Source organism: Rattus norvegicus, chromosome 1 (genome assembly GCF_036323735.1).
Source record: "Rattus norvegicus strain BN/NHsdMcwi chromosome 1, GRCr8, whole genome shotgun sequence".
Classification (NCBI taxonomy): Eukaryota; Metazoa; Chordata; class Mammalia; order Rodentia; family Muridae; genus Rattus; species Rattus norvegicus.
In genome coordinates, this window is record NC_086019.1 from 174,392,866 (window position 1) to 174,415,469 (window position 22,604).

Genomic DNA, 22,604 nt, shown 5'->3' on the forward strand with positions numbered 1-22,604 from the left:
ACTGACACACTTAACAATGCGGAGGACCTGAAAGACTTAGGCCGAAAGAAGATGGACCTTCCAAAGAATTCTAGAACAGCCCCTGCCCCCCAGGAACCTTAAGTGACAAAATCAGATCAGTGGTTGCTCAGAGGACGGTGTCAGACAGGAAACACTACAGTGTTACAATGGGGACTAGAGGTGGCTAGCTCAATGGTGAAACACTGGCCTAGCATGCTTATGCTTTGGTTCCGACTCAAACGCCAGTCCTCCAAAACTTCAAAGGGGTAAGAAGAAACATTTTAGGGTACTAGGGTACTGTCTTAGAACATGATTCCACAGACATGAATGTAATATGAAAACTTCTCAAGATGTGCATGTTACTCATAGATAGCTTTTTTTTTTCTATTCTTTTTTTCGGAGCTGGGGATCGAACCCAGGGCCTTGCGCTTGCTAAGCAAGTGCTCTACCACTGAGCCAAATCCCCAACCCCAGATAGCTTGTTTCTTATTATATGCCAACAACATTCCAAAAAAAGCTATGGGGAAAGATATAGCTACTTTATTTTTAAAGGCTCATTGTTCTAATCTGAGCCCAGAAGTCAGAAAGATCACTCTCCATAAAGTACAGTTTTATAAAGTGGGGCCTGTGTTCCTTTTTACAGTGAGTACTACAAAGATTGAAATAAAGGGGAGATTACCAGACCAAGATGATATAAGGTGTTAGTTATATTAAAATAATAAATGGCCAGTCTGGGCAGTTGCTGCTTAGCTAACAAGTTCCTTTTCAGGTTTGCATAAGCATAATGAAGAACCTAGAAGGTAAACAAAAGAAGATCATTATTTTATTAATAAGTATTACTCTAAACATATGTCTTAGTTGCTGTGAAGAGACACCATGACCATGGCAGCTCTTCTGAAAGAGAGCATTTAACTGACGTCTGGCTTACAGGTTCAGAGGCTTCGTCCATTGTCATCATGGCAGGGAGCACGAGGGCATGCATGACACTGAAGAAGTAGCTGACAGCTACGTCCTGACCCACGGGCCGAGAGAGCAACACTGGGCTAGCTGGAGTGGTCATTGGAAACCTCAAAGTTTCAGACGTCAAACCAGTGACACATTTCCTCTAACAAGGCCACACTTCTAATCCTTCTAATCCTTTCAAACAGTGCCGCTTCCTGGTGACTAAGCATTCAAATATAAGAACCTATGGGGGTCATTCTTATCCAAATCAACCACATAAATGATTAACCATCCTCTGTCATAAGGTTATTCTGTAGCAGGACAAGAAAATGTTTTTCTTACATATAATAAAAATGTTGAAATGTTTATAGGAAATTATATCTATATCTATATATCATCTATCACTATCTCTATCTATCTATATATCTATATCTATCTATATATATATAGAGAGAATAAGAGTTATAGAAGAAGTCTCCAAGTTCATCTTCCTATATGAAAGACTTTTTTTCAGTATTCAGAACTTCACAGTTTAGGAAATTTCCACTCAGTAATAATACAAGGATTGAATGCTCTCGAAGTGAATACAGTCCCGTAGTGATGCTCAGAAGCATTTGCCTTTTGAAATGTATATTTTTCTAGGAAGGTATGTCCTAGGCCTCCTGTCAGTCTGTAAGGTCACGGAACATCTGTGTGAGGACTGTGGGAATCTGTGAAAGTCTGTGAGTGGCTGTGGATGGCAAACACAATCAACTTCCTGCATGTGATTGGTGAAACTGCGAGGTTGACAGTGCTGACTAACAATCATCTGCTCCAACATTCCTCACAGATGAGGAAATGGAGATCCAGGGGTAGGACACGATGCATCCAAGAACTACAGAGCAAGTGGGAGAAAGTTGCCTTCAATTTTCAGGGTAGAGTACAGAAAAACTAGTTATCCATGGATACGTTCAAATCTCTGGTTGAACAGTGGTGGCGCTGTCTTTTAATCCCAGCAAAGCCAGGAGGATCTCTGAGTTGGAGGATAGACTATTGGTCTACATAGTGAGTTCCAGGACAGCCAGGACCATCCAGAAAAACCCTGTCTTGAGGGGGAAAACACCCAAACCATCAAATCTGTCATCTTCTAGGATGCTGCACTCTGGTGTTTCTATAGCCCAGTCCATGCTTTCTTTTGCTGGCTTCTACACTCTGGTGTAGGGCACTATGGGCACTATAGTCTGCCCTTAGCCCTCTGATCTTATTCTCAAACCCTTTGTGGGGGGACTCATGCATTCCTAGCTTGATTTTATGTATTGCCAATCCAATCCTGCATTGCTATATTAAGAGGGAAGCTCTTACAGTAGGCATGAATGAACAGCAGCGATGGCACCAGAAGTCAACAACATTCACATCAAAGTGGCTTCAGGATCCAAGTGTCAGTACTGGTGTCAGCGATACCAACTGAAGAGCTGGCAGTGCCCCGAGGACTCTGTGGTGGTGGGAGAAGTGACATCAGTCTCCAGGAGAAAGGTGTTGTCTGAGAGGGAGCGCTGTGATATTTAGGTTGGTGCCAGGGAAGCAGTGTGGAGGATGGCAGGCTCAGTGGGCAGTGCCAAGAAGCTGTACCCAGTGGAGTCAGTGGAACTGGTGGATGAGGTGGCACCTAGAGGAAATGGTCACAGTGTTTGGTGGGAAATGGAAAACCCAACAGAGATGGTTGGTGTGCTTTGTGGGAGGCACAGCAGTGAGCGGAGCAGAATTAGGCCAAGGACAATAGGGAAAACTCAGTGACACGTGGATGAGCCACACTGGCTTGTGAGCGTGTTGAGAAATATGCCCGTGGATAGCCTGGAGGGTTGGTACATTGATCCAGGAGTGCCCTTCTGATTTTAGATAAACCAGAAGGGTTGCACGTCTGCTTTAACAGATCCAGGGCAAAGAGGAACGGAGCAGTGCCTCTTGAACCATAGTTTCAGGAGAGAAAAATAAAGGAAGTCTAGCCATTACAACAAGGACAATTTCCTCATTCTCCTCCATGTTGTGTTAAGTCAGCCAATTACCCACCCCACAGTCCCAGGGTCTCTGAGGAAGTTATTCTCTTCCCATAGCTGGAGACTTGAGTAGGATTCATAATGAGAAGTATACAATGGGAGTTAAAGATCCGCTTATCAACACCCAGCAGTCAGTTCTAATTGACTCAGGGAGGCTCTTCCTCCTCACAGAAGCGAGCCTCAGCTTACTACTCATCCTGTCATTCGGAGTGAGCATCAGTGTGTTTGTTTATCTGCATTGGAAATTCCCATGCAGGGCAAGAGTCCGGCAGACAAAGCCTTATTTCCATCTAAGTTAAGATCAGATTTGCCTCTTGTCTCTGACTTTATCTCTAATGCCTACTAGTTCCATATACATAAATCAACACCTACCCCCCCAAAAAAGCAATCACAATTTCGCCCACGATAGTTCTTGATTGCAGAAGTAAGTCGATGTCAACCCAGAGAGAAAAGATCATGTTTAATAGCCATATTTGTCCTTTTTGTTAGTTCACAGTTGTGTTCTGCACCAAGAGAAAGCCATCAAGACAAAACTTAACTCAGCAGGAACACTTCGTTGTATAGAAAATATTCTTAGCACTTACTACTGGTCTCAAAGTTTCCACGCATTCACTCATTCAGAATTTTCTGAGAGCCTACTTTATTTATTTTAAAAACAATTTATTTATTTTTATTAATATGTATGAAGGTTCTGTCTGGATTATGTCTGTGCACCGCCACATGCATGTCTGGTGCTCACAGAGATGAGACAACGGCGTTGAACCCCTGAAACTGGATCGATGATGGTCATGAGCTGCCATGTGGGTTCTGGGAACAGAACCGAGGTTTTTTTCAGGAGCAGCCAATGCTCTTAACATTGAGCCATCCCTCCGGCCCTGTGAGAGCTTACATTGTATGTGGTCTCTCTATGTATCTTCATAGTTGTTAAGAATGAAAGGAAAGATAACGTATGCAATGATAACAGTGCAACGTGGCATTCCCTAGCATGGCAACACAAGCAATCTGCACAGGGGGCAAGAAGCAGTCATTACTGTAGTAGGAAACAATCCTATAAAGTGTCTTTCCAAGCTCCCCACTTCCTGGTATGCATGCGCTTGCGTATGCCTCTCTTCCTATGAGTGAACGGAACACAGACGCCTACTTCTGACTTATTTGTTATTGGCACCACGTCCAAGACTAAGCTTAAAAGACGATGACTGCTCTCACTGTCACTCTTGCTCTCTGGATCCCCTCTTGCTGCCTTTCATGTGAACTCTAAAACAAAATGGGATGTAGGACCTGAGTCCCAAGTAACAGACTACAGTGTATGAACTGAACTGTGTAGCCATTGTCTCACGGCTGTGACCAAATAGCAGAGAAGAGAGGAAAGATTTGTTCTGGTTCACAGTTTGAAGGAACAGCCCATGACAATGAGAAGGCATGGTAGTGGAAGCAGCTAGAGCATGTGGCAGCAGCACTAGGCTGCTGGCTCATGGACCGGGAGGCAAGCAAAGGGTAGGAAGTATGTCTAAGCTATAAACCTTAAAGCCTGCCCCAGACCTATTTCTTAAAAGACTAGCTCCCAAAGGGTCCACAACCTCTCAGAGCAGCAGAATCAGATGGAGACCAAATGTTCAACCACACAAGGCTGTGAGAGATGTTTCACATTAAAACTGTGACACTGACCAATTTAAATGAGACCATTTGAAGCAAAGACAGCCCACAGGGTGATATATGTATTTCTGTGTCCATTTTACTTTTGCTAAGTAAAGATTATGATGTATCCCTTAACTTTTGCACAAATACTGTTTCTATGGAAATAAAGGAGCAAAGGAATTTCTAAATGCTTTATTTGTTGGGGACACAAACATTTCTTCTCCTCTAAGATTCTTCTTGATAGAAAACATAAGAGCTTGGTAATGCATTTGTTAAAGGGACACGAAGTGTCTATGTTGGTACATAGAGGCAATACTACACTTTCAAATACACTGGCAATAAATTAAGGTTGTAGTCGTTGCTGTATTAGAGAAAATGAATGGGTTAGTCTCAGCAACAAAAACTAGTCTGAAAATAGATAAGCTAGTGTTATCAAAGCTGGAAAAAATATTAACTTCAGCCCACACTCCACTATACGTAAGTGTGCGTTGAGTAATGTCAGCTATGGAATGTCATGCCTTACACAGCACCTCACGGCTTTAAGTAAACTTTTACCAAGTCTGAGCTGTCTGTGTGTCAGCATGATACCTCCGGGGGGAAATGCCACACCATGAAACTTTATCTCATGTGGAAAGTTATTTTTACAATTTTGTCTGAAAAGACCGCCAGGCTAAATGTCTAAGGTATGCATGAAAGGGAAGTAAAGTTCATATTTAGACTGAGGCCCTCTAATATATCATTATGTATGTGCAAGTATTCCAGACTTCAAACATAATCTGAAATTTGCAACACTGTTGGTACCAAGCATTTCAGGTAAAGAGTTCTCAGCTTGTAGTAGATTAGCTGACAGCATTTGGGGGGGGGGTGTGCTTTTCTTTGTTTTTTTTTTCCTTTCTTTCTTTCTTTCTTTCTTTCTTTCTTTCTTTCTTCCTTCCTTCCTTTCTTTCTTTCTTTCTTTCTTTCTTTCTCTCTTTCTTTCTCTCTTTCTTTCTCTTAACCTTTTAACATAGTTGTTTTGCCAGCAATGGGTCCTGTAATTCAAGTGAAAATGGAAATTCATGTTTTTGTTCGTTCCTTTGTGTGTATGCAGGGTTGGATGGATTCTGGGGATTGGACTAGAAGCCTTGTTTGTACACGCCAGGCAAGTGCTTTACCACTGAGCCAGCAGCTCCTGGCCTCTCTCGTTTTTAGGTTTCTTATAAAAGCGTGTTTATCTCTAGAGAACATCGGCAACAATGAAGAGAAAAGAAAGTGTGTCTATGTCCTAAGAAGTGATTCAGATCAATTAACTGAGAGGCTTCCCGACCCCGCCTGTATTTTATAGTCTCTGCCAACAAGGCTGCTATCTGGGCCCCAGCTCCCATCTTGTGCTCTGTTTATTTTGGCTTCCCAGAGATTAGGTCTCAGTCACCAAGCTTTCTATGACCTTCTGTTGTTTTCCCTTGCTTATTTTACATGTGCCTGGTTCCAAAGAGCCTGGCCAGGAGGTGTGTTTCCCTGTGGGAAGGTTTTGGACTATGGGGCTGGCCATGTCTCATGGACTCTGTCCCTCATCTGGGATCAGGCAGCCTGGATACCTGTCTCTGAGTGTGAGTTGAGGAGCTGTTGTAGGGCCTGGTGCTTCGAAAGCTTCCTCTACTCTCTGGTCTGCCATGAGGCGCAGACGGGCTAGCAAGGCTGTGGGAAGGTTGGAGGCCAGAGGGTAGAGTCTGGGGAGGACTGCAGTAAGGAAAGGGCTCCTTCTGGTGAAGTCTGCAGTCCTTTTCTCATTAGGAGCCAACAGTGGCTTGCTTCTTTGGTTTGGGCATGAAACTTGCCTCGGGTGTACCTCCTCCACTCTCGTGCACCTAAACTTCAGCCTCTAGGCACCGCACTGTAGTTTTGGGTGGACTCTTGGGCTCCTCTGAGTTTTTAACCATTTTCTTTGATTCTTCATTAGCATTGACATCATCAGCTTTCTCTTCCTTTACAACCTTGGTTTCGATCATTTCCTTCTGTTGATTCTTGTTTGTGAAAGGGAAGGCCTTCACATACCTGTAGGAGTATACATATATCTCAAGGAGAGACTTGAGGTGGTACACATCACAACAACTAGGACTTTGTCTACCATGGGACAGACTGGCACAGTCTCCTGAGTGCCTTTACTTCAAAGTGATGCTAATATAGGCATATTCAAATATATCACTCCCACATTTTAGTGGAATCATTCCTATTGGACAGTGTCCATAGGCTGGACTTTAGGTGTCCTCATGACCCCCACCCCCAAACCCAACTCAAATACGGCCTAAGATCTTTCCTAAATATTGACCTCTCCATTTTCATTTCTTGAGTCTGATGCCCACTGGCCAATATCTACTGTCTAGATGGCATATGTGTGCAAAGGTCAGGCGGTAGTGATGTCTAAAAGGGGTGCTGTCTCCATTTTGACCAAATGCCAATAACAACCATGGAAGAGCATAAGCTAGTTGCACAGCAAAGGTGACAAGACTGGAGACGTGCCTGCAACCTCACCTTTTCACGTAGCAAACACCCAGCACAGCTGCAGCACCAAAGAAGAAGAGAGCCAGCACCAGCAGGGTTGTGGGGACACCTGGAGGGAAGACAGGGTCCATTGGTCTTTTATGTGCACAACTGTGTCTGTGCATGCAATGGTTCATTCTTACATGAGGTATAGACAAGAAATAGTGCAAAAGACCCTTCTTTGTGACAATTCTAATCACACACGCACATACACACACACACATATACACATCTAATTTTATTTTTTGCATTGTATGTGTGCGTGTGTGTACGTAGGTGGCTGCAAGTTCTAAAGTGACACAGTGTAAATGTGCATGTCAGAGGACAACTTGTGGGAATAAGTTCTCTCCTTCTGTCATGGGGGTTCTAGGGGATGAACTAATGTTGTTGGCCTTTGGCAGCAAGTCCCTTTACCCAGCCAGTTACCTCAACAGCCCTCTAATTTGCAATGTGGGTTTTATTTTTTTTTTTTTTACTTCTCCTTTATCATAGCAATGTGAAGAGTAGAGTTTGTTTCTTGAAACCTTGAGACCAATCTCACAGGTCCATTTGGATCACAGCCTCAGGCCATGAAGATATGCATTTTTGTATCTGTAGTAAAGGACAATAATTTATTTTGTGAAAATGCAAGTTTTCAGCAGAGAAGCTCTTTTATGCTTGTGATGGGTCGCCCGACCCTTGTAGCTCTTTACAAAGCTAGCTCTCTGAGTCTGTGGAAGCCGAGCTGTCATTAAGCTTTTATTTGTGGCTGGTAGGTGCTGAGCGCTCTGTCTGGGGATGTGTGGGACGATGTGCCTTGTCTGTCAAGTTTGCCCACCCCATACAGACCCAGAAGACATTCACCTCCAAACCCAGCTGCTTCATTCTTGAATGCTGCTCCACTTTCAACAGATGCTTCTGTTTCTGCATCCATGGTGATAGGTTCTGTGTAAACTTCCGTGATACAAATCATTTTTGTCTTCCGTGCCATGGTGGTCAAAGGTGGAGCCCGGGTGGTGGCAGACGCAGACGTTGTGGAGTCTGAGGATGAAGCCGAGTAGGTGTCGCTGCTGACAGAAAACTCTGCTGCAGGGGTTTGAGTGTTGAATGTGGTAGTGATTTCTGGAAAGCAGGAGTTGGCCCAGGTGTCTGTCGGGAGAAAGGAAAGGGAAAGGAGAAGTAAGCTTGGCAATAGGACCTCAGCAGCTTCTCACTGCAGTCAGAACTCAGGTCTCACCAAGATCCAAACAAACCTAATCTCAATTCCCTTCTTTAGCATCCTGCAGCCCCAGGGAGTCAACGAGGCCCTCTGTGAGCCCACCCTGCCAACATCATGAGACTGAAGGCTCAAAAGCCCGCGCTTCCTCTCCACAGCCTTGCTACCCTGCCAGCCCCTCAGCTCTTGCTACACTTTTTTAATCACCCCTGCTTTCTCCGTGATGCCTTTCCCACCCCGACAAGCTCTATCTGCTCTTAGCCAATTCTCTCCAGCTGTCAGGTTTGCTGGTCCTTGCCAGACTTTTCTTTTCTTTTCTTTTTTTTTTTTTTATTATTATTAACTTGAGTATTTCTTATATACATTTCGAGTGTTATTCCCTTTCCCAGTTTCCGGGCAAACATCCCCCTCCCCCCTCCCCTTTCTTATCGGTGTTCCCCTCCCCACCCTCCCCCCATTGTCCCCCTCCCCCCAACAGTCTAGTTCACTGGGGTTTCAGTCTTAGCAGGACCCAGGGCTTCCCCTTCCACTGGTGCTCTTACTAGGATATTCATTGCTACCTATGAGGTCAGAGTCCAGGGTCAGTCCATGCATAGTCTTTAGGTAGTGGCTTAGTCCCTGGAAGCTCTGGTTGCTTGGCATTGTTGTACATATGGGGTCTCGAGCCCCTTCAAGCTCTTCCAGTTCTTTCTCTGATTCCTTCAACGGGGGTCCTATTCTCAGTTCAGTGGTTTGCTGCTGGTATTCGCCTCTGTATTTGCTGTATTCTGGCTGTGTCTCTCAGGAGCGATCTACATCCGGCTCCTGTCGGTCTGCACTTCTTTGCTTCATCCATCTTGCCAGACTTTTCTAGACCGGGTCTCTGGTCGCCCATTCTTGTCCCTGCCTGATCTTATGATCTCATTCCCATCCTTTTGTCCCCTTCTGGAATGACTGTGAACTTCCTGGCAGCAGGAGGCTAGTCTGATTTGATTATCATGGTCCTTCCTCTGTGCCTGGCATAGAGTATATGCTCAGTGAATATTTGATAAGAGGAAGATAAAGGAAGAATGAAAGAGAGGAAGGAATAACTGGGGGTGTATATAAGATACCACTGTAGGGCCAGACCTGAGATAACATCTCTCTGTGCGCAGAGAGGGAGGGGGGAGGGTTTTCCAATCTGTTGGATAGAGTTGCTAGGAAACACATTTGTTGTCTTTTTTACTCTGGGTCAGCCACAGTGCCAGGAGTTTAGCATTCATCAAGGCTTCATTTGCATAGGAAGGTGCTGAAGTTCACAGACATGGAGTCCTCTTGCTCAGCCACAGTTAGGAAATGAGAGGGCTGCACAGTATCTTACAATACAAATTTACATCTATTTTAAATTATCTACAGCAGTGGATGTCACCAGCCAGAATTGTGGCTATGAAAGAAATAGTTTCATTAAGTTGACTTGCCTTTGAAAATTAAATGAGTCACCAGTTATGAGTCTACGGAAGACTGTCAATGTGTTTGACCGCACTTGCATCGAGTCAGGATTTTATTCTATTCACGATACTTTGAAAACAGCCTTGCTCAAGTAAGCATCACCGTTGACCTTTGTTGCCTTGAACCTTCAGGCCTGTGTTCCCATTCTTTAGTCTTTGCTAGCTTCTTTCCTCAGAGAATCAACATTTTAAAACAAAAGAAGGGAAGACAGAAAGCTCAATAGACACTGCTGGGTTCTAACACACGGGCACATGCATAAAGTGCACCCAGTTCCTGCTTCTGGCATGACTTAGGGTAGAGTGTGGAAAGCTGATGGCACTTATTCAACAGACACTTACGGAGTACCATCTCCATGCCAAGCCTGTATTCTAGAAGCCAGACTTAGTCCCTGCTCTCAAGAGGCTTCTGACCATTGGAGGAACAGAGATGATAAAAGATAAATAAGCCATGAATTTCCGAATATTATAAATAGTGAAAAGAAACTTAACCAGGGTGTCGGTTAAACTGATAAGGGTTGAGATGAAGGCTGCATCCTTGGCTAGGGTGATGAGAAGAAGTCTCCTTGGGAGACAGTTCTTAACCTGAGACCCAGTGGTCAAAAGTAGTCAGTCACTAGAGATCTAGGCCAGACACTGGAGGAGAACAAAAAGTGCAAGAGCAGGGACTCAACCGTGCTGAGCCCACTCGACGAACAAGAAACCCAGTGTGACTGAGACAGAGCAGAGCTCATCTGTAGGGAGAGAACAGGATATCCTGGTCAACAGGATGTGCATGATCCGAGAACGGAGAAGTGGGCAAGTACAGACAAGTCAGGAAAATGAGCAGGATCATAGTGTGGCTCTAGAGAATAGTGTGAGTGTGACTGGCAGGAGAAAGCCTGCAAACAGGAGGCAGGGCTGGAAAGATAGACCTGGCCAGGGTCTCCAGACTGCAAGTTACCATGTTAAACGGGCTTGGAATTTGCTCTGTAGGAGAGGGCATTGTCTGCTGGAATCCACAACCCTTCTTAATCATATTCACTATTTTTTCTAAGCATTCTACTTTTATATGCAAAAGACATTACTTGTTACATACTATATTATGTGGGAAGTTACCCAAGGCTGTGGGGCCAACAGCAGAGTAATAGTTACCAGTGGAGGAAGAGTAGAGGAGGGGCTGAGGCAGAGGGAGGGAACACATCCAGGAGCAGAGGAGAGTTCTCGAAAGCTGCACAGAAATAGGAGAATCTAGAAATGTCTGGTTCCTAAAACTTAGAAAGATTAAGAAGAACACAGAAGTCCACCGATAGAAGGCAGGCTGACTCAATGACTATACAGACAGTCACTCGAGCACGTTAAAAACACAGCCATTAAGAATTTGAAACATCTCTATGAATCGGTCCAGACTAGATCCAGGCTATAAGTGAGAAAGCTATGCATAGAGTGGTGCATGCTAGTCCAGCTTCTCTTCTGTGAGAAAAGTTAACAGCGTCCCATAAACCTTTCCTTGTGTGCAAAGCAGAGGCACAGGTGGGCAATGCATAAAGATGAACAATTAGGAATCGGACCTCTCCCTCTCTGATTATCTTGAATAGTGGCCTGTTGATGCTGAGGAAATTGAAACAATAAAAGTTAAGCCCTGTAACCAGCCACAAACAGAAGCAAATAAACCTCCCTGTTCTCAAATGAGGATCTAATCACAGTGGAGTGGGCCTTGTCCAGTCACTTCTACACGGAGTTCCCTGATCACCTGTCCTTGCCGAGCTTTCTCTGGAGACAGGCAAGGGGGCGGAGCAATCCTCAGTTTTATTCAATAGACTCGGTTCCCAAAGATACTGGCTTTGCTATTTTGAAACTGTGGTAGCACAAAAAGATGTATTATCTACTAAGAACGAAGGTTCTGGGTATAGGAGAAGATAGCAAAGCCAGAAAAAGTAAATTATTAAATTTGAGTTGGAAATGCCAACGTCAACGCACAGTTCACGCACATGTGCATGTGCACGTACATGCTCGCTCGTTCGCTCTCTCGGTCTCTTCTTGCTGAGACTCAGTGGAAGCGCCACTAGTAATGTGAATAGTTTCCATGCAGATCTTCTGGTTAGCATGTTGCACCCAAAAGGACCAGAGGCCCAGATGGGAATGAGCTGTTACCTCTCCACCAGGAGCAGGGAGGGTACAAAGTGGGCCTGGGCCTATCTCATCACTAGGGAGAAGCAGTCACCTAAGACTCCCACGTACCGGATTTGAAACATGCACAAGACTTAAAGGAATAATACGTATAAAATTTATTATAATGTGCTCGACACATCGAATAAATCAAATGTCACATGTCTGTGGTAGCATAAGGTGGAGGAAGTGTGTATATACATGCATGCATGTGTGTATGTGTGTGGGGGTGAGAGAGAGAAAGAGAGAGAGAGAGAGAGAGAGAGAGAGAGAGAGAGAGAGAGGAACAGGGGGAGAGGGAGAGGGAGAGGCTAGCTAATAAATATAGGAAGGAGGACTGATTTAGAAAAAATATTTCTCTGAAGTCCCCTATAAATACTATTTCCAGCAAGGACCACAATAGTAGTTTGGAGTGAGGCTATTTACATGGTACTAAAATATCAACTGTAAGGTTACTTACTAACTCCAAATGAGAAAACATATCCTTCTCACTTCATTTTCAATCTGTTAGTCACCGTCTTGATCAAAGTCAAACAAAATAGTAATAGGAACCACTGACATTCGGTGCTGTTTGTCAGGCTGTGATCCCTACTACACAATACTACAGCATGCCTCCCACACCGACCAGAAGTCGAAGAAGTCTCTTGACCTTTCAGAGTGTAGGAAATAACATGGCCTGAGAGTACAGCATAAACAAAGACAGGAGGAATCAGACTAGTCTGAGGCCCCTTCCTCTCTTCTGTTCAGTCAGAGAGATGGGCACCATAGCACTGTGCTGCCAGCAGGTGGGGAAGCAAGGCAGACGAGAGGCAGGGCCAGCTTACAGGAATGGGGCTGATGAGGTAAGCAGGCACACAGATAACTAACTATTTAACTAAGACATGCTGGAAGGACAGAAGGATGGAGACATGTCATCGGAGTGGAAGGAGAATCGACTTTAAGTCCTGACTGCCGCTAACTCCTGCCCACAAAACACTCTCTCTGAACTGTTGGTGAGGGGAAGAAGCAGGACGGGTGTCTCTAAGGTCACTTATGTCAAAGCTTTCTGCTTCAGAGAATTGCTCGGAATTCCTGGATCCAGTTTTGCTGATGTTGGTGGGCGAACATTATTTCTTAGATCTTACAGATTAGCAATGAAATCTTTCTTGTATATATACGATACTCATACATATATGATCACTCCCTAGTTAACTTTCAGGAAGTCAGACATATGCATATACTCGACAAGAAATGAGTCAAGCAGTCTTCTTACCACACAGCAAACAACTAGCTGGGTGGTAGTTAAAAAGAAACGCTCTGAGAAATGTCGTAGGAAAGCTATTAGGTTAGAGCAGTCAAGGTCTATGAGCAAGACCGTCAAGAGGACGGCAAATCAGTCCTGCTCTCTAGGTTTCAATGCCTTCCTTCAAAAGAGGGAGATTGGTCCTTGTTCTCAAAATGTCAGGTTCAACATGTGAGTCCTGTGGGAGAGTGGAAAGGGTGTGGTGTCAGAGTTACACCCAAGTTTGAACCTTTGCATTGAGACTGTACTTTGAACACGGCTCAAGTGTATCCTCCAATGTTGGTGTGTTAGAATCCAATGTGGCAATGCCAAGAGGTGGTAGGACCCTTAAGGGGCAGAGCCCAGCAGGACGTCATGACGGGGACTGAAGAAGTCAGAGTTCTCCTGGGATCCTGGTCGGTGCTGGGGTGTGTTATACTCCTGCATCCCTCTCTGGCTTTCAATGTCAGCACACTCACCTCTTCTCCCACACATTCCTTCCTTGGTGATGAAATCCTTCCCAAGGTAAAGTTGCTGCTGTGTCACAACCCTGACCAACCTTGACTCTCCAGAAGTGCTAGCTACTCTTCCTTTCTCTGTAAATTGCTCAGCTGCGGGCATTTCATCACAGTAATGGAGAATGTCCAACACAGATACATAAGACAAGTGGATTAAAGCTCTCATAGCTGCATTTCCTTCCCTGCAGATGGGATGATAAGGCTTCCTCAGGGGAAGTCCGAAATTCTGCAAGATAGCTAACGTCTCAACTGCTTTGTCCAGGGGGAGCATCCATAATATAGACATCTGTTTACTTCCCACTTCCTGTTCATCTTATGGGAAACCAGGCAGTGGAGGGAATAAGCCTCTGGAAACCCCCTGTTGTTATGCTGCCACCGGGTCCTATTTTCCCTCATATTTTCCTGAGGGTCCCATTGCTCCCCACAGCCTGGTCTGGTAATATCTAGATAACCCAGAACTGCTTCTGCTGCTGCTCAGGGTTGCTCATCCCAGACAGGTTCCAGATCTTGAGACACCCAGAAAATGTGCCACACGAAGTGACTCGGGGTCTGACTCACCAGATGAGTTGTGGCAATAGACTCTGAACTTTTGGCTGGGGGAAGCGTTCCAAATCAGGACACCTTTGCCATTCTTCCCACACTTGGGATTTGGGGAGATCCGAGGGATGACTGAGAACCGTTCTCCAACCCATCCATAGCTGTAGAAGGGCACACGCATTGGTTGAATGGACGGAGGTTAGGAAGCACCGTGCCTACCGCTAAGCAGGAACACTGGCTTTAGTGAAGCTCTTTCTTACCTGCAAGTCTCGAAGCCAGACTTCTGCGCGGATTCCACCTGGTTCCTGCTGGCCAGAGTCAGTCCCAGAACCTTACAGACCTCCTTGGCTTCTGTGAAGTTCATCTGTGGGTCTGCATTTCTGCCCACGAGGGCGACGCCCATGATTCTGCATGGAGAAATGGAAAGGTCTGGAAAGAAATCATAAAGTCTTCAGTTTGCTTCTGGCTTTGTCCCCAGCTCTCAGGCTCTCCTTCCTCTCAGAGGATCCTTGTCTTAACCCTGGTTTGTGAGACTGGTATTGGACTTAGTTATGATGCTACAAGCCAAGAATATCCCACGAGGACCGCCTACTGGGTTAGACGCTTGTACTGCCTGATGGAGGCTGTAAATCTCGGGACTCAGAGCCCACTGCGCCCTCTGCACTAAGCCCACCACACTGGAGTTTTAGCCTATCAGTTGGTCCCACATGGGGGTCTAGGCGATTTAGATGCTTCGAACTTTATTTAAAGTCTATGTAAGGAAACCTCTGAGAGTTCAAGAAGAACTCGGAGCTCTGGTTAGCAGCATAATCCCTAGCAGTACTCCAAAGCGATGTGCCCCTGTTTTGAAAGAGGCTGTCCATGTATTTGCTGGAAGAGAATGTGAGTTCTCTGTTTCACGTTCTTTCTGGCCGTTGGAGGACACGGGCTCACTCAGAAATTCCTGCAGGAGCCAGCAGGAAATCTTGCAGGGGAGGGAAACTAAATAAAGGAAGTTGAGGTTCAGAGCCAGGGCAGGCTTGGCTATCACCTGCTCTCTGTAACTCTGAGACCTTGCGTTTGTTATTTTATCTTTTTTTTGAGCCCATTTCCTTATTTGGAATACAAAGAGTAATGATTTACTGGACAGAGGGTAGTGGGAGTTATGTGAGTGATTTCTGACAGGACTTAGCATCTCCATATACCAGGTACTAATAGATAGGGATAGCAGTGCCATTTGGGTTCCAACGCATCCTGATATTATCTACCAAAGATTGATTTTCTTGCCAAGGCTGAGGCAATGGGACCTCAGAATATTTTTCTCAAAATCTAGTGGATTTGGGAGCTCTTTTGACACGCTTCTCTGGGACTTAGGGACCTATATAAAATTACCACGCTGTATTATATCCCTTATAGTACCTTACTGCCATTGGGCTTTATCTATGAAAAGCCATTAAAAGGCATTCCAGCCGTGTAAATAGTGGCTATGCAAGACCCTGGCAGGGATACCCAGCCTTCCCACTGTGGACCACATGGATTCTAAGTCTAATGGTTCAAAATTGTAAACCTACTTAAAACATTGTGAAATTTTCTTGTGAGAGTCTCTCATTCCTTCCCTCCCCGTCCCTCTCTCTCATCTCTTGAGCTTCATCTATGAAAGTTCATTTTAAAACACTCCATGGCTCTCCTGCTGTTCATTGGCTGTTGGGATCTTGGGGACAAGTTAGAGCTTTCACATGCGAAGTCACACCCTGTCAGGCCTTGTAGTTGGAATTAAATTAGGTAACTTGTACCTAGCAGAGCTCCAACCCATGAAAAAACAGCCTAACGTACAAATTTCATGCTTTCCAATTTCACTTAGAAATTCTAATATCAAGCTGGAATCCAAAGTTATATTCCAGACAAACCTTTCATAGATTCCTTAGAAAACATCACAGATTATAGGAGTGGTGTGTTCTTGGCAATCTGATCGGGCGGAGTCAATGCCAAGAGTTAGGATCCACTACCTGCGTGGCATTGGATGAAGCCCTCGGGTGCACTGAGACTGTTTCTTTCCACAGAGGAAATGTTTTCCTGACGGAGGGGTCAGGAGTACGCTCGATTCTGAATCTCTCTGTACCAAGCCTTTGAAGAAGTTCCTATCTGTACCTCTCCTCGCCTCACCACGGAGGTCAGCTGATGACGGTAACTTTCTCCTCTTTCCAAGAGTTTAATTTCCTTAGGGGAAAAATGCCATTATTGAGGACAAAGCAAGTAGTGTAGTAGAAATCTAAGAGCTAGGGATGTGGCTCAGTCCAGCGTGCTTACCTAGCATGGGCCAAGCCTGCAGTTCTCGCTGTGTCACAGCATGAAACAACACCACACACCTGCAATCCCTACATCTACTAGGTGAAGGCAAAAAGGACCAGGAATTCAAGATCATTCTCAGCTACAGAGTGAGTTTGTGGTTAGCCTGGCCTACAAGAAACGCCCCCCCCAAAAAGAACAAAAAACAAAACAAAACAGAACAAAACACCCTTCCGAAACAACTGGTATAATTGCAGCATTGCAGTGGGGTGTGTGTGTGTGTGTGTGTGTGTGTGTGTGTGTGTGTGTGTGTGGTCTCCTGATGGTATTTCTAAGAGGACCAGGTTTATTTTAAAGTGACAGTTCTGGCATTGCAGTGGTGGGGGTACGACATAATCATCTACTCTAACCTCTCATAAAAGTCAAATCCGGCCAGATATAAGTTAACTCTGAGCATCTGATCTTGATACATCTCCTGTTTCAGGGCATCCTCAGCAGAAGAACGGTTTCTCTTTAATAAACTTGCTACTTCACTTGTGGTTTGTGGCTTCCACATTTTTCTACTATGCCAAATGAGGCTTCTATGAATGCAGCTCACAAACACAGAGGTAACAGGGGTCCCTCCCTTCACAGTTCTGATGGTAAAAATGTAAGCCTGAATTTTCAGTTAATTCCCTGCATATTGAATTTACTGCAGATTAAAATATTGCAGTCCACTAGTGGCAGAATATCCTTATCAAGTTACAACACCTAACAGAGTCGTATAAAGTGTGCGGGATTTAATAAAAGCTCTCCATTTTTCCTCACACTTGATGACTGCCTTCAATGTTCATAACCTTGGCTTGCTTCTTGAATGAAATCCTTTAAAAACAAATGACTTCTCATTTTTAAAAAAATTTTTTTTAAACTATTATCATTAAAAACTTTCCATAACCCCAGATAAAATTCTAAGCGATGCAAAGGTGAAAACGAGTCATTTGGAGAGTCTGGCGGTGCAGTCAAACCCGTCTGACTGAGCAACAAGCCCCGTTCGACCTGCTGACCCCACGAGTCTCCCGTATTCCCAACAGTCCACGGAAAAGAGCAGGGGTAGCCTCGCACGCTTCTCAGAACCTCGTGTAGCCTGTTTAGAAACCCGGTAACACACCTACCTTGCACTTGGACGGTGCCATGGACTGGGTGCCTCGTGGTCCAAAGAGAGGCGAGGAGTAACACCAGGCTGCAGTGCTGGAGCATCGCGCAGACCCCCCAGAGCACTGCAGCGGCCAGGGAGACAATGCAGTCACCACGCAGGATGGAGAGCTCTGGAAATACGTTGCGCATTTCCCCGCTTTCAAGCTTCTGATTTGTCAAAACCACTGGAGGAAATGAGTGGCATCCCTCGAACGCCCAGGCTGTACTTTGTGGATGGCTTTCTGGAACATTTAGCTAATGCTGACTCAGAAAGCACACATAAGTGAGGAAAGCAGATAGCACTGTGTCAGCTGCTGCAGATTTCCCCAGTTCCTACATCCCCCTGCGAGCTCGGTTCCCACACTCTCCCGTGTGATGCTTTGCGAAGCCCATTCATTCATATACTCCCGGGACGGTCTCTGCCTCGAAGAGAGATTGAAGATGGATTGTGTTTCTTTCCTTCCTGAGAACAGTGCCCACCACTTCTCAGATCCATTGCCTTGTAAAGTGTAAGGAAATAATAGTGAGGGTTAGGAGAGTGAGTGTTTGTTAAAACACCAATCCTCCCATTGGAACATTCTACATGCACTGGACAGACCAACATTGCTAGGAGATTCATTTTTTCAGAGACGAGATGCTTAGCACCATGATAGAGGGAATAAATCATCACAACAAGAAGGGAGAAAGAACCACAGGAAGGGAAAATTAACTGTAGAAGGCAAAGCATGTGAGGAACAACTTAGGAGCAACCGAACGACACTGGCTTTTGTAAACAAAAGGACAGGAGCGACTTCTTGGATAAAGGCGGTCTGAACGGCTGTACTAGGGCTAAGCAGTGAGCTTCCAAAATGAGAAAACAATTTATTCATGACCGGTGTGAGAGAAGAGTTTAGACACTGTTAGAATATGGCTGGGGATAAATATTGCTTTCAAGATAGGTTCTTACTACGTAGCCAAAGCTGGCCTAGACCTTTTTATTAAAAAATGACAAGTTTATACATGTAGACAATGTGTTTGGATAATACTCGCCACCATCTCCCCCTCTTCTTAGCTCCTTCCTGTTCCTCCTCAACTCTTCCTTCTCAGCAGGTCTCCTCCTATGCTCACACTGTTTCCCTACAGCCCACTGAGTTTAATTAAGATTATTTAATGTGCATGGAAGTGGAGCTGTTTGCTGTACCAAGACAACTTAGTAGTGGCTAATTTCTGAAGAAAATGATGGCTTCTCCCCTGGCAGCCATTAACTGCCACTAGCTGCTCATGAGCAACCTTCCCTGCCTGTGATGGACTCTGGGCCCACGTGCCCTCAACTGCTGGGCCTCAGCATGCACAAAGCTCTCACAGCACGCTTCCTGACTACAGCTCCTACATGCCCCCTCTTCTACCTATATTCCTTGAGCCTTGGGGTGGGTGGGGTGGGGTGGGGATGGAGTGAGGAATGGTGTAAATATTCTGATTAGGTCTGAGCACTAAGCAGCCGCCTACTCTCATCATCCTGAGCAGCTACGAGTCTCTGTTAATCATCATCTTCTTCAAGGGAACTCCTCTGTTCGAGGCAGGTGATTGGAAACTTGGCTGGAATTCACTGCCTCTCCAAATACTACATATAAATTATATATTACACACACACACACACACACACACACACACACACACGCACACACACACCACACATCACACACACACCATACACACCACACACACACCACACACACCACACACACACTACACCACACCACACACACACTACATCACACACACACCACACACCACACCACACACACATCACACACACATATACATCACACACACACACCACACACCACACCACACACACCACACACCACACCACACACACACATCACACACATACACATACACATATCACACACATACATACCCACATAAACACACACCACACACACACACACATCACACACATACACATACACATATCACACACATACATACCCACATAAACACACACACCACACACACACACATCACACACATACACATACACACATACATACCCACATAAACACAGACACACACACACACACACAAGCACACACACCACACATCACACACACACCATACACACCACACACACACACCACACACACCACACACACACTACACCACACCACACACACACTACATCACACACACACCACACACCACACCACACACACATCACACACACATATACATCACACACACACACCACACACACCACACACACACTACACCACACCACACACACACTACATCACACACATACCACACACCACACCACACACACATCACACACACATATACATCACACACACACACCACACACCACACCACACACACCACACACCACACCACACACACACATCACACACATACACATACACATATCACACACATACATACCCACATAAACACACACACCACACACACACACATCACACACATACACATACACACATACATACCCACATAAACACACACACCACACACACACATCACACACATACATACCCACATAAACACATACACATCACATACACACACACCATACCACACCACACCACACGTACACACACACACACACACACACACACACACACACACACACACACACACACATATATGAATATATCCAGCATCAGCTTCTGAGCCTCTCTGTGTGATAAGCGTTGCTGCAAAGATCTATTTGAGCTTCCTTTTCTGTGTCTGTGATAAAACTCTGAGAAAAAGCATCTTGGTAAAGAAAGGGTTTTATTTCATCTTACATTTTCAGATCTTGATCCATCACTGAGGGAAACCAGGGCAGGAACTCAAGGGAGACCCTGAAGCAGAGGCCATAGACGAACACTGCTTATCATTACTGAGAATGTTCGGGATGAGGAAGGGCAGCCTGCCACACCATCCACTTCTTTTTTTTTTTTTCCTTTCTTTTTTTTCGGAGCTGGGGACCGAACCCAGGGCCTTGCGCTTGCTAGGCAAGTGCTCTACCACTGAGCTAAATCCCCAGCCCCTACCACCTACTTCTTAATAATAGCTCATGCTATCGTCAAAGAGAACCAACAATTAAAGGATAAATTTGTACAATTAGAAACTTGTAAAATTAAATGAAGGAATTATCTAATTTCCAAAGGTCCCTAGCAGATATGGAATATGCAGGCCAGTTTTACTCCATGATTATTAAAAATGAGAGTGAAAGGTCATAGTTCACCAGACCACAAATTGCCACAGCTGAGCCTGATGTTAAAGACAGAGCTCAACTCAAATAACACGATTACAATTTGGATGGAACAGACGTTTTGAACAGCAGCAGTACAGAAATACAGTAGAGTCCAGAGTGCTGGTATGAGGATGAAATTCATATTTGAGTTTAAATTCTAACACTAATAATCCACGTGTCCTGGAGCATATTTTAAGAGCACTTAAATTCTCTGGACCTCAATGTTCATTGCCTGCCAAACGATGGAGTTACAGGAACTTGAAAATACCTGTAGCTCTATGGTCCTGTGTAAGGGTTGTTTCTAAGCAATATATGGGTGGACACATGTTTATTCACTGCAGTCTGACCACTGCAGCCAGCAACCCCACAACTCAATGGCTTGCTTGAAAAGTCTATGTGGTATTCCGATGGCTCACAGGAGGTGGTGGCAGGAATACTGTGAACACTGAAGACTTCACAGCGCCGTTCACTCAGAAAGAAAGGATGCTTCTGTCTGTCTTCTACCATTGCTAGAGTTTTCCTCCTGAATCCTTACAGTAGCCAGCAACCAGAGTGTACATAATGGTCTGAAGAATGCTTTCAAGGCCAAGCCTGGGACATATCACTCCTGTTTATAGTTGAGCAATCAGAACTTAGTCACATGTTCCCATCTAACCTGATTGAGGAGTTTTAATTCAGTTCTGTTCTCCAAGAGGAGAAAAGGCAACTGAGTTGTGAACATGGAGTGGTCTGTGCTGTAATGTCCCTACCTCGTCACCCAGTATTCAGCTCACCATTTCTCCCTCTTGCAGAACACATTAAGTTTCTCAAGGGTGGCCACTCAAGGTCCTCGGCTGCTCAGAGCCCATGACCTCTGAGTTATCCCCCATCTTAGCTATTTTTCAATTTCTATAATAAGCCACAACCAAGGCAACTTACAAAAGAAGACATTTAATGGGAGTTTCAGATGGTGAGTCCATGACCATCATGGCAGGGAGCATGGTGCTGGATTAGTGGTTGAGAGTTTGCATCCTGATCCACAGGCATGAGGCAGAGACAGCTAACTGAAATGCCATGGGTCTTTTGAAACCTCAAAGCTTGCCCCTATTGATATACCTCCTTCAATGAGGCCATGCCTTCTAATCCTTCCCAAACAGTTCCGCCAAACTGGTGACCAAGTATTCAAATAGATGAGCCTATGGAGGCCATTCTCATTCAGACATGCTTAGTACATTAAGTATAGCTGTGGCAATTTGTAATCTGGTGACCTCTGGGTTTAAAAGTTTGTATACCACTCCCCAGGAGTGGCAGGATCTGGATGATCTCAGTAAAAAGTCCCACTTGTCAAAGGGAAGGATAGAAGTCACTGCAATCACCATGGTCCAGTAATGCCAGAGACGTGGCACAATGAAGATCATGGCTGTGGACGGGATGCAGTTTGCACGTTACTCAAGGGTCCAGTGTGGTTAAATGCTGGGTCTCCAGGGTTAGTGGGGAGTTTTTCTTCTGCAGGTCCTTTGGAATTTCTTGTGAGTGAGTTGTTATATAAGGAGCAAGCCTGCCTGGTCACCCCCCTTTCTCTCTGCTTCTACCTTTGATATGGGACTGCCAGCTCCAACACCAGCTCCTGTCACTACCATTTGCCCTTCACTAGGAGTTCCATGTCAGAACCAAACTGAGAAAGGCACTATGACCTTGAA

At 45.0% G+C, this 22,604-nt stretch overlaps 1 protein-coding gene across 4 annotated transcripts; it reads right to left on the bottom strand.

Moving 5' to 3' along the window:
• Positions 1-521: 521 nt before the first annotated feature.
• Lyve1 (lymphatic vessel endothelial hyaluronan receptor 1) lies at positions 522-18,112 on the bottom strand. 4 transcript variants are annotated; one of them, XR_010065362.1, is made up of 7 exons: positions 17,669-18,004; positions 14,513-14,681; positions 14,274-14,413; positions 7,974-8,258; positions 7,122-7,200; positions 2,284-2,587; positions 522-793 (listed from the first exon to the last, which is right to left on the bottom strand). XR_010065362.1 is itself a non-coding variant. In XM_063285308.1 (6 exons), the coding sequence occupies exons 1-6, from the start codon at positions 17,838-17,840 to the stop codon at positions 2,560-2,562; spliced, it is 873 nt and encodes a 290-aa protein (XP_063141378.1). In that variant the 5' UTR covers positions 17,841-18,004; the 3' UTR covers positions 522-2,559. The 4 variants fall into 4 exon arrangements, 3 of the variants coding, with proteins under 3 accessions (XP_063141378.1, XP_063141381.1, NP_001099756.1); XM_063285308.1 differs by having other exon boundaries at positions 522-2,587; XM_063285311.1 differs by lacking the exons at positions 522-793; positions 2,284-2,587 and adding an exon at positions 3,615-6,644 and having other exon boundaries at positions 14,513-14,659; positions 17,669-17,806.
• Between the last annotated feature and the right edge of the window lie 4,492 nt (positions 18,113-22,604).

Bases quoted from the DNA above. Each gene is read 5' to 3' on its own strand.
- Lyve1 (NM_001106286.1), bottom strand. From the start codon at position 17,840: ATGCGCAACGTATTTCCAGAGCTCTCCATCCTGCGTGGTGACTGCATT. The intron at 14,682-17,668 runs GTAGGTGTGTTA...ATTTCTTTCCAG, and splicing joins TGGCACCGTCCAAGTGCAAG to ACCTTTCCATTTCTCCATGC. The intron at 6,645-7,121 runs GTGAGGTTGCAG...ATACTCCTACAG, and splicing joins GGTGTTTGCTACGTGAAAAG to GTATGTGAAGGCCTTCCCTT.